At 41.8% G+C, this 18,182-nt stretch overlaps 2 protein-coding genes across 5 annotated transcripts in view; one reads left to right on the forward strand and one right to left on the reverse strand.

The window, feature by feature from the left end:
- ST7L (suppression of tumorigenicity 7 like) overlaps positions 1-7,303 on the reverse strand; it is an 87,158-nt gene extending 79,855 nt beyond the window's left edge. For 2 of the 3 annotated variants that reach the window (XM_053591861.1, XM_053591859.1), the window contains exons 1-2: positions 7,085-7,303; positions 4,992-5,074 (exon numbers count right to left, since the gene is read on the reverse strand). In XM_053591861.1, coding sequence (XP_053447836.1) covers positions 4,992-5,074; positions 7,085-7,289 — 288 coding nt within the window. In that variant the 5' untranslated portion in view covers positions 7,290-7,303. The remainder of the gene's footprint in view (positions 1-4,991; positions 5,075-7,084) is intronic. The other variant, XM_053591860.1, reaches the window with a different exon arrangement.
- A 505-nt stretch (positions 7,304-7,808) lies between these two features.
- CAPZA1 (capping actin protein of muscle Z-line subunit alpha 1) overlaps positions 7,809-18,182 on the forward strand; it is a 53,211-nt gene continuing 42,837 nt past the window's right edge. The window contains exon 1 of one of the 2 annotated variants that reach the window (XM_053591864.1): positions 7,809-8,035. In XM_053591864.1, coding sequence (XP_053447839.1) covers positions 7,823-8,035 — 213 coding nt within the window. In that variant the 5' untranslated portion in view covers positions 7,809-7,822. Of the gene's footprint in view, positions 8,036-8,515; positions 8,709-18,182 lie in introns of those variants that run through there. The other variant, XM_053591865.1, reaches the window with a different exon arrangement.

Here is an 18,182-nt window from a genome sequence, read left to right on the forward strand (position 1 = left end):
TGCTACTGCACTGTAGCTGGAGTGAGACAGCAAGACTCTGTCTTGAAAAAAAAAAACTCAAAAACTCAAAAACTGGGCGGCGCCTGTGGCTCAGTGAGTAGGGCGCCGGCCCCATATGCCGAGGGTGGCGGGTTCAAACCCAGCCCTGGCCAAACTGCAACAACAACAAAAAAAAATAGCCGGGCATTGTGGCAGGTGCCTGTAGTCCCAGCTGCTTGGGAGGCTGAGGCAAGAGAATTGCATTAAGCCCAAGAGTTAGAGGTTGCTGTGAGCCATGTGACGCCACGGCACTCTACCCAAGGGCGGTACAGTGAGACTCTGTCTCTACAAAAAAAAAAAAAAAAAACTCAAAAACTTTGAAAATGTTTTTTAATAAATAAAAAACCCACCTTGGTTTTATTGGTTTTTAATAAATAAAAACCACCAAAAGAAATTACTCAAGCAAAAATTATTTATGTGACAGAAAGATAAGATTTGTATTATATAAATATCTTGGATAAAAAAATTGGATAAATACTGTCAAGGACAATAATCGTAAGGGCAATAGTAACAACTGCCCTTCACCATATAACGTACAGGTGGTTTTTTGATGAATGAATATGAAGCTAGAGGCTTTTTCAACTTCTAAGTCAAGTTTTTAATGCAAATGAACAATGATAATAATAATTGTTAATACTACAAAAAGCTTTCTAAGAGTCAAATATTGTGCCAACTTATATTGTAATTTATGTCATTTAATCCTCCCAACAACTGACATTAGAGATGAGGACATATATTCCAAATTTAAATAACTAGCTCTAGGCTTGGGGCCTGTGGCACAGGAGTTATAGCACCAGCCACATACACCGAGGTTGGTGGGTTCAAACCCAGCCTGGACCAGCTAAACAATTATGACAACTGCAACAACAACAACAACAACAACAAAAAAAACAGCCTCAGCTACTTGGGAGGATGAGGCAAGAGAATTGCTTAAGCCCAGGAGTTTGAGGTTACTGTGAGTTGTGACACTACGACACTACCGAGGGAGACATAGTGAGACTCTGTCTCAAAAAAATAAAATAAATAAATAAATAGATAAATAAATACCTAGCTCCATCTCCACATGACTAGTAAGTGGCAAAGCTGGGATTTTTTTTTTTTTCTTTGACACAGAGTTTCACTCTGTTGCCCTGGGTAGAGTGCTGTGGTGTCACACCTCACAGCAACCTCAAACTCTTGGGTTCAAGTGATCCTCTTGCCTGAGCCTCCTGAGTAGGTGGGACCACAGGTACCTGCCACTATGCCCAGCTAGTTTTTTCTATTTAGTAGAGATGGGGTCTAGCTCTTGTTCAGGCATGTCTCAAACTCCTGAATTCAAACAATCTGCCTGCCTCAGCCTCCCAGAGTACTAGGATTACAGGTGTGAGCCACCACACCTGGCCCAGAGCTGGTATTCTTACTCAGTCTTGGCTGACTTCAGAGCTTCTAACCATTACACTAGACTGCTTCAGTAATATACCTCATTATATATGTACATGTTGAGTGTACATGTACACAAGTTTGATAAGTTCAGGCAGTGAAAGAAATTATAAACACAACAACATTTGCTAATAAAAATCCATCAGTATTACAAGGGTAATTTTAACCTTTAAAATGGAACTTGAATTTCCTAATTTTTATATATTTAAGACCCTGTTTTAAAGAGTAACAAAAATTTTTTAAGGGTTGCAGACACCATACATGTTTATTATGTTATCCCTTTCTTATAAATTGAGGAAATTATGATTTATACAGTTTATATGACTTGCCTGAAGTTATTAGCTAGTAAGCAACAGACTCGAGATTCAAAATTCTGGTTTCGGGTGGCGCCTGTGGCTCAGTCTATAGGGCGCTGGCCCCATATACCGAGGGTGGCGGGTTCAAACCCAGCCCCAGCTTAACTGCAACCAAAAAATAGCCGGGCATTGTGGTGGGCGCCTGTAGTCCCAGCTACTCGGGAGGCTGAGGGAAGAGAATTGCTTAAGCCCAGGAGTTGGAGGTTGCTGTGAGCAGTGTGATGCCATGGCACTCTACCGAGGGCCATAAAGTGAGACTCTGTCTCTACAAAAAAAACCAACAAAATTCTGGTTTCAAAACAAAATCATTCTGGTTCTAAAACCGATGTTTGCCCCACAATATCAGCTGTTTATTTTATTATTTATTTATTTTTTGAGACAGAGTCTGACTTTGTTGCCTTTGGTAGAATGCCGTGGCATCACAGCTCACAGCAACCTCAAACTCTTGGGCTAGCTCACAGCAACCTCAAACTCTTGGGCTAGCTCACAGCAACCTCAAACTCTTGGGTTAGCTCACAGCAACCTCAAACTCTTGGGCTTAAGCGATTCTCTTGCCTCAACATCCCAAGTAGCTGGGACTACAGGCGCCCACCACAATGCCTGGCTATTTTTAGAGATGAGGTCTCGCTCTTGCTCAGACTGGTCTCAAACTTGTGAACTCAGGCAATCCACCTGCCTGGCCTCCCAAGTGCTGGGATTAAAGGAGTGAGCTACCTCGCCTGACCCACTATATCAGTTGTTTAAAGATTATTTTTGGCTGAGTGTGCTGTTTTCATGCCTGTAATCCTAGCACTATGGGACGCTAAGGCAAGAGGATCACCTGAGCTCACGAGTTCAAGAACAGCCTGAATAAGAGAAAAATCCTGTCTCTACTAAAAACAGAAAAAATTAGTCTGGCATTGTGGCAGGTGCCTGTAGTGCTAGCTATTCAGGAAGCTGAGGCAGGAAGATTGCTTGAACCCAGGTGACACTCAGTGTAACTCTAACTCAGTCAGTAGGGCACCAGCCACATACACTGAGGCTGGAGGGTTCTGGCGGGTTCAAACCTGGCCCTGGCCAGTTAAAACAACAATGACAACTGCAACAACAAAAAATTAGCTGGGTGTTAGAGTGGGCACCTTTTGTCCCAGCTACTTGGGAGGCTGAGGCAAGAGAATCGCTTAAGCCCAAGAGTTTGAGGTTGCTGTGAGGTGTGATGCCACAGCACTCTATATCCAGGGTGACAGCTTGAGGCTCTGTTTCAAAAAATAAAAAGATTGCTTGAACCCAGGAGTTTGAGGTTTCTGTAGGCGAGGCTGACAGCATGGCACTCTATCGTGAAGTAACAGAGACTCTAGTCTCAAAAAAAAAAAAAAAAATTTAAAAATATTTTTTAAATTTTCATTGTTTATACATTTTATGCTATTGAGTTATGCTGAAATGTGCCTAATTATGAATAAGTTTTTTTTTTTTTTTTTTTTTTTTTGAGACAGAGCATCAAGCTGCCCTGGGTAGAGTGCCATGGCATCACAGCTCACAGCAACCTCTAGCTCCTGAGCTCAAGCAATTCTCCTGCTTCTGCCTCCCATGTAGCTGGGACTATAGGCACCCGCCATAACGCCCGGCTATTTTTTTTGTTTGCAGCCATCGTTGTTTGGCGGGCCCGGGCTGGATTTGAACCTGCCAGCTCAGGTGTATGTGGCTGGCGCCTTAGCCGCTTCAGCCACAGGCGCCGAGCCATAATTATGAATAAGTTTTATAAATCAATTGTGAGGCTTATACTAAGACATAGATTTTATCCTGGATTCCTAATAGCTTACATTTTTTTTCAAGGGAAAGATCCCTTTCTTGTCTGGAACTTCACTTTAACAAAATAGTCAGTGTTAGGCACTATTTTTTAAAAGGTCCAATATAAATACTACTCTTTTACTATAGCTGGAGAGCACCACCTAGAGATAAGAAAAAAGAACAGAAAAATCCATTGGCCAACATGGCATAAAACTTAAGATTTTTATCTGTAGCAGTATTCTTCCAAAGAATATACTAGGAAACACTAGATCCTAGAGATGCTAATGGGAATTATAGAATTTTAAAAACTTTTAAAATAAAAAATGATACCTTGTTTAAGGAAAAGTTGAATTAAAATTAAGTGTTTCTTTATTGCAGGAATTCTCAGAATAATAATGGACAAAATTCATTATGTGCTCATTCTGAGTCAGCTACAATGTTACAAACTTTTACACACATTATCTCATTTCATCCTCATAATCTTACAAAGTACATACTATTATTATCCCTAGTTCAAAGATAATGAAACTAGGGCTTCGAAAAAGGATAGTCTAAACACAAGACATAAATATTTTAGTCTGCTCTATGTTTCTAACATTAAAATATTGAGAAATTTATGTAAGTAAAATCTGTATATCTAAGTTCTCTTTAAATCATTTCACAAATCAGAAGATCTGGTAATACTACTTACAAGTCTACTTGGCAACAATTAGCTTTAGTCCTTTATAGGAGTATGCACTGTCCAGATTACACAGTTCTCAAAGTAAATAAGGAATTTAATTCTTAAGTTCTACCCACTTCACTCATCTTTGTTAACAACTTGGGCCCTATAGACATTTAATGTCCAAATCACCTCCAACCCCTCTCCTACTACCTAAAGACATATATAATAAGTCTTTAATATGCAAATAAACACTGCCAAACTGGTTTGAATAGGCAATTTTTTTTCAAATGCTGAATACATTTTGGAAATGCTGATCCATATGTAATTATAATTTATAATTATTGTAACCATATAACAGAGTGGATCTTTTTTTTTAATTCATCATTTTTTTTTATTAAATCATAACTGTATACATTGATATGATCATGGGGCATCATACACTCGCTTCATAGACCATTTGACACATTTTTATCACAATGGTTAACATAGCCTTTCCGGCGTTATCTCAGTTACTGTGCCAAAACATTTACATTCTACATTTACCAAGTTTCGCAAATACCCCTGTAAGATGCACCACAGGTATGATCCCACCGATTCCCCCTCCCTCTACCCACCACTCCCACTCCCCCCTATTGTTAGGTTCTAACTGGGTTATAGCTTTCATGTGAGAGCCCCAAATTAGTTTCAACAGGGTGGATCTTTAGATAAACACCAAAACATGAATGAAGGAAATAGAAACTACTTACAAATATTAGTCCTGATATCAAAGAAGATGTCCCTGTAAGTGCCACATAGAATTTGGGTGTCAATGAATTTAAAAATACTGCCACTGCAAAAGAAAAAAATATCGAAGTTTAAAAAGTCAATAAAAAATACAAATTTAAAGTTCTTAAGTTACAAATATGCAGGTGCCTTTATCAGTGGCAGGACATCAGTATTAATATCTAGTGTAAAACTCATTTGAGAAAGTTATAATTTTTATAAAGCTACTTTAAATTACCATTTTACCATATATTAAAAATGCATTCACACATGTAAAAGCAAGATTTGACACTGCTGGTTAAACAAGCAGCAAATCAAAATGAGGTCATTCAGCTTGTTTTTGAGAATAAAACTAGAGCACTCATAAACCATAATTTAGACAAGAATTTTTAACACTCTGTAAAGATAAGAAAGCTAAAGAAAAGAGGTTCAAAACAACCCCATAATTATTTTGGTGAAATACAAACCAGTGTTTCAAACTAGAAAGAAACAGTGTACCTGGTATGTCAGCTAGTAGGGCAAAAAAGCTCAAAGAGAAAAAGCAGCAAAACAGAGCTCTTTGCACCTGACTGAAATCCTGAGCCAGATTCTCCACTTCAAATAATCGTCTCTTTTAGATTTCAGAAAGTCATAAAAATCTATATTATTCAACTATTCTCACCTAAATGGTGTACTTAGTGAGCATGTTGAAAAATAAATGATACATCAATGAACAATATTCCACTGAGCATACAAACCACCACTAAACACGTCATTCACCTGTTACAGAGACACCAAATTACGTCTTCAGTCTAGCCTGTTTTAGTATACTAGTTATAGGTCAATTTACAGTGTACCTACCTTCTAAAAAAATCTAGAATATTTCAGAATATTATCTTACAGTCTTTCACGTTATCTCATGGGATAGGAAAGGGGAAATTCTCTTTCTTCCGCTACAGAAAAATAAACTACTGTTGTACAGACAGCCAAAGTCATCATGAAACAGATAACACTTCCAACTTGAGAGGTTGTTTCTCAGAGCTTGAGTGAAATACCACTTATTGTAATGACATGGTAAGAGGTTCTGGGCCCCATCCATTTTGTCCTGTCTACAACTTAATACTACAGTATTTGCAGAATCAACGGGGATCATCACTTCTTACTTATCTTTGTATTTGCAGTACAAACTACATAGCAAGCACTTCGTAGATATAGAAAAAAGGAACAAACTCAACTGCTGTTTAGTAGTGGTGGGGGTAGGAGGAATATCTTTTTTTTACTTGCTATACTGTTCTATTTTATTACTCAAGATAAAGTCTAAAGGAACATACAAAAATACTAAGAAAACTATTTTTTTTTTTTTGAAACCGAGTCTGTCGTCACCGTGGGTAGAATGCCGTGTAATAGCTCACAGCAACCTCAAACTCTTGGGCTTGAGCAATCTTGTCTTAGTCTCCCGAGTAGCTGGGAATACTAGCTAGTTTTTCTATTTTTAGTAGAGACAAGGGTCTCACTCTTGCTCAGGTTGGTCTTGAACTCCTGAGCTCAAAGAATCCGCCTGCCTAAGCTCCTAGAATGCTAGGATTACAGGCGTGAGCCACTGCGCCCGGCCAGAAAACTATTTCTTAAGAGAACTATTTTAAAACCAGACAATAGTCTACTAAGATCATGACATTGTCTTTCCTTGAAATCCTTGAATTACAGATGTACTCATCTTCCTGGTGTGGGTTCTCTAAAGTGGGTGGCGGGAGCCTTAAGAGAACGATTTTTAAGGGCTCCATCAATGTTGAGGTGTATATAAATTCTGCACCTAAATCTGAGAATGCTCTCTTCTATCCTCCCACCTGAAGCTTACAGCTAGTCAGGTGGCTTTTCCCAGGGTAAACTAGGATCTAAGAGAGGGCGGATCTTCAGTTCTAGGGAGGAGTCGGTAGCTGCAGCTCAGGTTTGACAATCAGCTGCGGGGTTGCGGCCCAAGAGAAAAAGAACTCAGTCGCGCACCACCGACATCTCCAAGGCCCCCTATGACTACCGAGAAACTCTGCTTGTTGGCCCTTGCTGGCCCCTGGCCCGTCCCCGGGAGGTCCGGTCCTCTCACCCGCTGCCAAGTTCTCACACAGCTTCAGCGGGACCCTCAGAGCGTAAAGCAGCCCCAGCCCAGCCACGAACCACATCGAGGCCCCAGCCCCCGTCAGCCCGGCCCGCAGCCGCTCCCTCCAGCCCAGCGGCAGGCTCTGGCCGGGAACAGGTGCAGAGGGAGACACAGCACTCGCGGTTTCACCTAAGCCGCCACCGTCCGCCATCTTGCCGTTCCCGTAGGCGCCGGCAGCTGGGAAGGAAGGGCAGGAAAGCCAGAGTCGGGAATCCTGGGATAGTGGCGGACCTGAAGTCGGCCTCCGTGATGGCTGAGTCCTAGGAAAGGGGGTACCAAGAACATCTGGAAGGTGGAGAAGCGAGTCCCAGGATTGAGGCTACCTATTCATTCAGGAGGCAGGGAAGGGGCGGATGGCTGCGTTAGTTCTGGAAGAACTGGACTAAGATGTGACCCTGGAGTGAAGTATTACTGCTTCCATGAGAGATGAGAGTCACCTTTTACCCCACTCCCGGGGTTGGAAAAGCCACCGATCGTTCCAGGGGCTGAGCAGCTCTCAGCGCTTTGGACTTGGCTGCCATGGAGATCACTGGTACCAAGAAAACGTATAGGAGTAGGAACTACAATTCGATCGTATGGAGCTCAGGTGCCAATAACAGTGGAAAGACGCTGCTAGCGTCCAATAGTTGGAATGACAGTAACTCAGAGAGAAAGATATTAGACTTCAAATCACTTAAAGAATAGATGTCGTCCCAGGGAAAGTGCTGGGAGTTGTCAACCCGCGCGCAACTGACATGGCACCCCTTTGGTCCGCGTTTCCGGGCGGGCGCTTCCGACGGCCCCTGCGGTGAGTCCAACGCTCGCTTCCTTCCCGGCCTGCCTCGCGCCCCGCGGCCGGGCTGGGCCAGAGCAGCCAAGATGGCCGACTTCGAGGATCGGGTGTCGGATGAGGAGAAGGTAAGGGGTCCGCCTCTCTCTCTTACCTTCTCCCGCGACAGGGACCAGTGGCCCAACCTGGCTGTGGTGGGAAGTTTGGCCGTATCCCCGGGAAAAAGAAGGTCCTTGGCCTGTGCCGACATACGGTCAGCAGAGTCGGGACGCTTCGCTTTTAAGGGGCTTGCCTCTGCCTCACGGTGGCCCCAGTTCCCCGTTCCTTAACTCTCTTCTTTTCCTCCTGGGCCGGAGGCACAGCCCAGTGGCCTTCCTGCAAGAGAAGAGACTTTTCCCTTATTGAATTGTGAATGTGACTTCTTTCTACAGCAACGAGAGAAGGCGTTGCTTTTGTCGCGACGCATCAAAGGGCAGTTATTTTGCCGCCTTTAGCAGTTGGGGTCACCCCATCCCCCCATGTTTAGGCAAGATTGGGGTTTAGTTTAGGGCGAGTCACTTCCTGGTCAGGGTGGCCTCTTAACTTCCCTTTTGCTCCTCCTTCCTCAGGAAGTGATTTTGCTGTCACGACTCCTCGACAGAGCCAGGTCCCCAAGTGTTGTCCACCTCATTACACATCCACTTTCTCACGCACTGACCCCCCTATTCTCCACAATAAATGTATAAGCCTCAGGGCATTTGCTTCGGAGTTTGGACACCAGACTTTGTCCCGCCTCCGCCCCCCGCAGACACTTCGTTGAATGTATGTACATACGTTTTCCCTCCCGCCTCCGGTCTTACATCCTCTTACTGTTAATTTTTGAAAACTAGTATTCGCTTTCTTGTTAACGAATCAGGAATAGCCAGTGGGTTTTCGTAACCTCCGGGGTGGGGGGGAAGAGAGGGGGGAGGTTAGGGTGCAGGGAGGGTAATGGGTGGGGCCACACCTACGGTGCATCTTAGAATGGGTACAGGCGAAACTCACTAAATGCAGAATACATAGGTCTACATACAATAACTAAGAAAATGCCACAAAGGCTACGTTTAACCAGTTTGATGAGAATATTTCAGATTGTATATGAAACCAGCACATTGTACCCCTTGATTCCACTAATGTACACAGCTATGATTTAACAATAAAAAATAAATTTAAAAAAACACATAAATCTGATGTTAACACGTTTAAGTTGGAACAACGCATCCTGCCTTCTTTGATTATACTTGGGTTTGTCATTGTGGAATTTGTGTACTTATTTTTTGAAAAGTCTCTTAAATACAAGAGCATATTCTAAGTTAAGTGGAATAACAGTTTTTCCTCTGACGGTTGCACACCTTTTATAACAGGTAGGCTTTTTAGTAACAGCTTGATTTTAGGATCTGGTAGAAATTAAAATGACCTCACTAGATAGATAATTTGTTATAATTTAAGAATTATGTCTTTTGTTTGCCACTGTGACTGTTGCAAAGTGTACACTCTTAAGTGCTCTATAAGTCTATCTTGAGTCTTTCTTAAGTAAGAGATTAGGATTGGGGTAGGGTGTGGTATGATCCAGGAGTCTGATGTACCAATAATTTGATACCCTTACGCTGACGAGTATGTTCTACGCTTACCACCTTTTGAACAACACTTCAGCATTCAATTTTCCTCTTTTTTTGGAAATGGATTTTCATAAATGTTTAAGGAAAAAAGAAAAGACCTATGAGCTTATGCGGGTTAAGACAACTATAATAAAATGTTTATTCTAAGGTAAACAGTTATGATTCAGACAAGATTAAATTACAGTGAAAATCCTGGGTTAATATTTGTTACCAAACTGATAATTTTTCTATTTTAAGTAAAATAGTTAAAACAAAATTTCACAAAGGATGAAGTTTATCTGCTCAAGTCATACACATTTACTAGGGTTGTTGGGTTTTTGCTTTTGACACCATATTAAGACTTAAACTTGGGAAAATGTATATGTATTTCAAAGTGCCAATTAAGATATCCTTGGATAGAGGGGCGCCTGGGGCTCAGTGAGTAGGCTCCCAGCCCCATATACCAAAGGTGGCGGGTTTGAACTCAGCCTGGCCAAACTGCAACAAAAAAATAGCAGGGTGTTGTGGCAGGCTCCTTAGTCCCAGCTACTCAGGAGGCTGAGGCAAGAGAATCGCCTAACCCCAAGAGCTGGAGGTTGTTGTGAGCTGTGACAGTACAGCACTCTACTGAGGGCGACAAAGTGAGACTTCGTCTCTAAAAAATAAAAAAGATATTGTTGGATATTGACAGTGTTTTAATTAATAAGATTAATAGTCTTGATTTTACAATACAAGATCTATGGCCAGTTTCCCCTTATCCCCTAGCATATTGTTTTTGTTGCCAAATATATTTTAATATTGCTTTTTATCTTTGGTACATTTTAAAAAAGCAATAAAGCGCCTGTGGCTCAGTCGGTAAGGCGCCGGCCCCATATACCGAGGGTGGCGGGTTCAAACCCGGCCCCGGCCAAAACTGCAACCAAAAAATAGCCGGGCGTTGTGGCGGGTGCCTGTAGTCCCAGCTACTCGGGAGGCTGAGACAAGAGAACCACTGAAGCCCAGGAGTTGGAGGTTGCTGTGAGCTGTGTGAGGCCACGGCACTCTACCAAGGGCCATAAAGTGAGACTCTGTCTCTACAAAAAAAAAAAAGCAATAAAGCCTGAAGTAAATTTGGTGATAATGGTCTATGATTTCCTTACAAGTATATCTATAAAAGCTTGTAAAATCATCTATTCTCAAAACTGAAGTTTTTTGTCACTTTATAAAGAGGAAGTTTTTTTTTAACTTGTGCATCATTACCTGAAATGGTCATGATGAGCTGTCTAAATAAAACAGGAAGTTGAAAGTATAATAACTTGCAGAAGTAGGTGCTTTTAGTTGTATCCTTGTGTTCACAGTTTCTAATAATTAGCTTAATTCTTCAGTTACTTCTTTTTTTTTTTTTTTGAGACAGAGCTTCAATTTGTCCCCCTGGGTAAAGTACAACGGCATCACAGCTCACAGCAACCTCCAACTCCTGGGCTGAAGCCATTCTTCTGCTTCTGCCTCCCAGGTAACTGGGACTATAGGAGCCTGCCACAACCCCCACAGCTATTTTTTGTTTGCCATCATCATTGTTTGGCGGGATTTGAATCCGCCAGCTCAGGTGTCTGTGGCTGGTGCCTTAGCTGCTTGAGTCACAGGCGCCGAGCCTTCTTCAGTTACTTCTAAACGCTTAGCAAGACCAAGATATCAAAATTAGGAAGCATGAAAATTGAGATGAACTACATGCATTATCTGTTTTCTTTATTTTGTGATTCAACAATGTTTGTTCGTTTGTTTGTTTTTCTTGAGACAGGGTTGCCCAGGCTGGAGTGCCATGACATGGTCTCACTATAGGCTCCTACTCCTGGTTCTAATCTATCTTACTGCCTCAGCCTCCCAAGTAGCTGATACTACAGTTGTGCACAAATGCAACCAGCTAATTTTTTTCATTTTTTAGAAGGAGGATCTTGCTATTTTGCCCATGCTAGTCTCAAACTCCTGGCCTTAAGTGATCCTCCCACTTTGACCTCCCAAAATGCTGGGGTTGCAAGTATAAGCTGCCATACCTAACCTGATTAAACTTTTTTTTTTTTTTTTTTTTTTTTTTTGAGAAAAATACAGGGCCTCCAGCTCTATGTATCATCATACATAGCTCACTGCAACCTCATATTCCAGGGCTTAAACAATCCTCCCACTCCAGCCTCCAAAGTAGCTGGGCATGTGCCACCATGTGTGGCTGGTTTCTCTATTTTTTTGTAGAGAAAGGGTCTCGCAGTCAGGCTGGTCTCAAACTTCTGGTCTCAAGCAATCCTCCTGCCTTGGCCTCCCAGAGTGCTGGATTATAGACATGAGGCATGAGTTATAGACCAGGCTTTACCTGACTCAGCATTTTTAAGACAAATGCAAAGAGAATTTTAGGGCTGAAAAATTATGAAGAATAATGAATGATTAGCATATTTTTCCCCCTTTGGCCTAACTAATAGAATATTTGTGTACAGTTTCAAGAATACCAGAACTGAGCAGTTATGCTTTCAGTTTAGCTAGTGGTTTCAGTTTTAAGGCATTTTTTGGGGGAAACAGGTTTCTCAAAATTATCTAGTAGATAGCTGGGTACTGTGGGCGCCTGTGCAAGAGAATCACTTGAGCCCAAGAGTTTGAGGTTGCTGTGAGCTACTATGCTACAGCACTCTACCGTGTGACAAAGCGAGACTGTCTCAAAAAAAAAAAAAAATTGTAAATACAGAAATTCGAAGGCTCTGTTAGAACACATGAAGAATATTTATACTTTTAAAATGCATTTCCTTGATTATGTATTACCTCCTTGGTTTACTAGCTACTTTTGCAGGATGAAGTAAGCCCTGAAATTTATTTGGTGTGGCTGTTTTTTACATGTCATTGAGTAGTATTAATATTGTCTTTTCTTTATCTTCACTTCCTATCAGTTAGCTTAACCGAGTAGCATTCATATAATCTGTTACAAAGTCCTGAAATAGGAGCATAAAGACTATGCAGGTGCAAACTCAGATGTCTGATCTTTTGTTGAGAGTATAGGTGTAGGGGCGGCTCCTGTGGCTCAGTGAGTAGAGCACCAGCCCCATATACTGACAGTGGCATGTTCAAACCCAGCCCTGGCCAAATTGCAACAAAAAATAGTCGGGTGTTGTGGAGAGTCCCTGTAGTCCCAGCTACTTGGGAGGCTGAGGCAAGAGAATCGCCTAAGCCCAAGAGCTGGAGGTTGCTATGAGCTGTGACACCACAGCTCTCTACCGAGGGTGACAAGATGAGACTCTGTCTCTTTAGAAAAAAAGAGAGAGAGGGTATAGGTTTAGGCTGGGCGTGGTGGCTCATGCCTTTAATAATCCTAGCACTGTGGGAGGCCGAGATGGGCAGATTGCCCTGAGCTCAAGAGTTTGAGACCAACCTGAGCAAGAGCAAAATCCCATCTTTAAAAATAGCCAGATGTTGGGCGGCGCCTGTGGCTCAGTCGGTAAGGTGCCGGCCCCATATACCGAGGGTAGCGGGTTCAAACCCGGCCCCAGCTGAACTGCAACCAAAAAATAGCTGGGCGTTGTGGCGGGCGCCTCCCAGCTACTCGGGAGGCTGAGACAAGAGAATCGCTTAAGCCCAGGAGTTGGAGGTTGCTGTGAGCTGTGTGATGCCACGGCACTCTACCAAGGGCCCTAAAGTGAGACTCTGTCTCTACAAAAAAAAAAAAAAAAAATAGCCAGATGTTGTGGTGGGCACCTATAGGTTCCCAGCTGCTCTGGAGGCTGAGGCATGAGAATCTTTTGAGCCCAAGAGTTTGAGGTTTCTGTGAGTTATGATGCCATGGCACTCTACCAACAGTGACAAAGTGAGACTCTGTCTCAAAAAAAAAAAAAGTATAGGTTTATTGGCTGGGTGCTGTGGCTCATGCCTCTACTCCCACCACTTTGGGAGGCTGAGACAAAAGGATCATTTTAGGCCAGGAGTTTGATACCAGCCTGTGCAACATAGTGAGACCCTTCTTGTACAAGGAAAAAAAAATAGGTTTATCATAATTTCTTCCAGAACATTTAGCTATTTTTTTAGGACCAACCTTAATAGTAAACAAAGCAGTATAATTTGTCAGAAAATTTAGATCCCAGGTTTGTCTGATTCTGAGGCCATGCTTTTTTCACTTCACTGGTTTTTTGCATGTAACCGTGAATGAAAAACCAGAATAGTGGCAACCACTTAATGAGGTATAAATGAAGTATTGTGATATAGTGGGGGGAAAAAGATTCTGATTGTTAACAGATTTGGCCTTTCCTGCTATCCTTCTAGCCACTTGTGTGATTTTGGAAAAATCACTTAGTCTCTATGAGTGGGCCTTAATTTTCTAGGATAGGAGGGAATTGGATCAAACCTACCCAAGAAAGTTTAGTGAACTATAATACTATGTTAAAAAAAAATCTCTATTTTAAAAAATGAAACATTAAGATGTTCCAGGAGTTTCTGTTATTGTTTGGTTCCAACATTTGCCCTGATAACAAGACTTGAGTTCTCTAGTAACTTAAATCATGTCTTTTTATCTAGTGCCTCATCTAGTACCAAGTATACAGTGTATCACTGTATGTGAAAGAGCCTACCGCTTCATTAATTCTTTTTTTTTTTTTTTTGTAGAGACAGAGTCTCACTGTACCGCCCTCGAGTAGAGTGCCGTGGCGTCACACGGCTCACAGCAACCTCTAACTCTTGGGCTTAGGCGATTCTCCTGCCTCAGCCTCCTGAGCAGCTGGGACTACAGGCGACCGCCACAACACCCGGCTATTTTTCTGTTGCAGTTTGGCCGGGGCTGGGTCCGAACCCACCACCCTGGGCATATGGGGCCGGCGCCCTACTCACTGAGCCACAGGCGCCGCCCTGCTTCATTAATTCTTATTTCCCCAGCTCACACTCTTTCATCCCCTATAAAACACCCCTCCCCCCAGTTATTTCTGGTAATCTCTAGGTATTTCTTGTATTTAGGAATGTCTCCAGACTTTGGGTGCCTCTTAGTGCACTATGTCTGAGCATCTGCTACCATCACTGGTACTTGGCCTTGCCAATGCGTTTTCCTGCAGGCCCAAAAAGCCGCAGTACCTTATAGACACCAAAATGACCGTGTACATACATGTCAAGCCTTACAGAGCCTCTAATGGATATGTTTTCTCCATGCTGTAAGCCCTCTCTCCTTTAGAAAAGAGTGCTCAGAAAAACACACGCTATAGAACCAAGTATTAGTTGCTCTTTTCTCTCCCTGATGCATGGACTTCTCTCATCTTGCAAAAAAATAAAGTCCTTATATGGATGTGCTCGTGAATTAAAAACCCTGGATAAAGGAAATTAGGCGTGATACCAAGGACAGATGACTACTTGGGGGTTGTTGAACTAGATGATAATTTCAATATCCATTTGCTATTTTTTTTTCTATCATCAGAACCATCTGCCAACAACGGCATCTCTGTTCATCCAACCCTTCTCTTAGTTGCATAGTGAAAACGCAAATACCATCTTTTTCACCCTTAGCTTATCCTCTCATGTTCATTCAGTATTCAAGTTCTGTAGATTCTTTCTTCCTATCATTAGATTATATTATTCTATTTCTTTTTTTTAATTGACAAATTGCTTTATTAGATAATGCAAAGATCACAATTGTGTAATTTAAATCAAGTTCCAATCTTGTTTGTGTTGTAGTTTTTACATGGCCACAATTACTAAAAGTATATTTATCAATAAATAGCGTGCCCTGGGTGGCGCCTGTGGCTCGGTGAGTAGGGCGCCGGCCCCATATACTGAGGGTGGCGGGTTCGAACCCAGCCCCAGCTGAACTGCAACAAAAAAATAGCCGGGCATTGTGGCAGGCGCCTGTGGTCCCAGCTGCTCGGGAGGCTGAGGCAGGAGAATCGCGAAAGCCCAGGAGCTAGAGGTTGCTGTGAGTCCTGTGACATCATGGCACTCTACCAAGGGTGGTAAAGTGAGACTCTGTCTCTACAAAAAAAAAAATAAATAAATAAATAAAATAAAATAAATAGCCTGCCCTTCTGTTCCTACCCTTCATTTAATCGTTTACCTTTCTCTCAGATTTAGTTTTAAAGGACACTGTTGTGAAATACAATGAAACCTCTAATTGAAATGCATGCAAATTAGTCACACTGAAGATGGTGTAGAAACCTTCATAAGTATGCTGCTTTATAGATTTTTTTACTCTTAGAAGCAGAAACGCACCAAACATTAAATTGTAGGCTTTTAATTTTGTATGTTTGTTCACTGAACATTGAGATATATTATTCTATTTCTATTAATTTTAAAGCATTTCTTACTTTAGTTGTGCAGGAATTATAATCACAGGCTTAAAATGGTAGGAAAGGGCATAAATAGTCTCCTCCCACTTCAGTTCTCCAGCCACCTGTTTCCCTGAGAGGAAGCAGATATTACCAGTCCTTTTGTATCTTTTATATTCTGTGCATATACAAATAAACAAATATACTTTTCACTTAATATCTCTAGCCTGTTTGTATTCCTTTTTTTTTTTTGAAATAAGGTTTCCCTTTGTTGCCCTCAGTAGAGTGCTGTGGCGTCACAGCTTAGAGCAACCTCAAACGCTTGGGCTTAAGCAATTCTCTTGCCTCAGCCTCCCAAGTAGCTGGGACTACAGGCACCTGCCACAACGCCTGGCAATTTTTTTAGAGAGAAGGTCTTGCTCTAGCTCGGGCTCTGGCTCAGGCTTGTCTGGAGCTCATGAGTTCAGGCAGTCCACACACCTTGGCCTCCCACAGTGCTAGGATTACAGGCTACATTCCTTTATCATTGTCTTCATTCAGGACCTTTTCTTATGATTTAATTTTTTTTTTTTTTTTTTTTTTAAGAGAGTCTCACTTTCTTGCCCCCAGTGGAATGCTATGATGCCATAGCTCACCGCAACCTCAAACTCTTGGGCTCAAAGCAATCCTCTTGCCTCAGCCCCGGAGTAGCAGGGACTACGTGCACCAGCCACAATGCCCAGCTATTTTTTAGACACAGGGTCTCGCTCTTGCTCAGGCTGGTCTGGAACTCCTGAGCTCAAAGCATCTACTAGCCTTGGCCTCCCAGAGTGCTAGGATTACAAGGAGGCCGGGATGAGCCACCTTGCCTGACCCATGATTGAATTATTTTCAAGAACATTCTCAATAGTTCTTTCTGCTTCCAGCCTTTCCTTCCTACATTCTGGCTGGTTTATCATAAATTCCTCACAGCTATAATGTATTACAAAATCTTGAGCAGTGCTATATTTGCATATATGGATTGTTAGGGCAGCATCTATTGAGATGTAATTGTTGGTTGAGTGGTGTATATGACGCATTGTAGGTCATGGTATAACATACTATATAAGCAAGAAAACATAATGCCAGACTATACCAAAGAAAGGTAGTAAGGTTTATTGGAATATGAAAGAACTTTTTCCCTTGTGGATTCTTCTTTGTTTTGTATCTGGATCATATTTAAGTACTAGGGACTTTATGTATTAACATGTATGTATCTCAAAACATCTCCTCACTATAGATACTTACATTAACCCCATTTTACAATAGAGCAAACTGAACAAGCATCCAGAACTAGTAAACAGTAGAGCAGATACAATGCTGGCAGTCTACTTCCACAGCCTATGTTCTTACCCATTTTGGTTCCTTCGAATAATAGTAAATACTGACTAATAAACCAAGTTAAGGGTGTAGTAACATGTATGCTTTTATAGACCCTGAAACATTGGCATTGTCTGGTCATGACTGCATTATAATTTGGCTGAATTAACTTGGTGTTCTTTTAAGTGTGCCACCAGGAATTCTAATACTTACACTGTGTTATAAACACATGACTTATTTTATTTTATTTTTTTTTAATATTTACCCTTTTATTTTTATTTATTTATTAATTTTTTTTTTTTTTTTTTTTTTTGCAGTTTTTGGCCAGGATGGGTTTGAACCCCCCACCTCTGGCATATGGGACCAGCGCCCTAACCCTTTGAGCCACAGGTGCCACCCCACATAGCTTTTTTTAAAGATAGTGAAAGTACCCATGACAAGGCCAAAGGGACTGGCTGGCTCTCTTAAGAACTTTATAGTATGACAGCACTCTAGAACATTCTTGCCTGCAGCAGAATCTCAGTGTGTTTCTTTCAAAAGGAGATTTCTGGGTTCTCTCCTAGACCTACTGAATCAGAAATTTTTAGAATTGGTAGTTGGGAATCAGTTTTTAATAAACTTCCCAATAATTCTTGGGCAACTTGGGAACTATCATTTTAGTGAGTTTGCAGTCCAGATTTTAATTCTCTGTCCGTTAAGTTCAGAAGCTTGATCATCAGCATGTTAAACCTCAAATCTCTCTCTCAGGGACAAATTCACTTTAATTAGGCTGATGAAACTGAAAGTAGACTTAGCAATTTCGTAAATACAAAACATACTAGATTCTTTTTTTTTCAGATAGGTGAGGCACACTTTTTTTTTTTTTTTTTGAGAAACAGGGTCTCTGTTACTAAGGCTGGGATGCAGTGGCACAATCTCAGCTCACTGCAACCTTGAACTCCCAGGCTCAAATTATCCCCCTGCCTCAACCTTTAAAAATACTAGGATTGGGCGGTGCCTGTGGCTCAGTGAGTAGGGCACCAGCCCCGTATACCAAAGGTGGTGGGTTTGAACCCGGCCCCTGCCAAACTGCA

This window comes from Nycticebus coucang, chromosome 5, assembly GCF_027406575.1.
Source record: "Nycticebus coucang isolate mNycCou1 chromosome 5, mNycCou1.pri, whole genome shotgun sequence".
Classification (NCBI taxonomy): domain Eukaryota; kingdom Metazoa; phylum Chordata; class Mammalia; order Primates; family Lorisidae; genus Nycticebus; species Nycticebus coucang.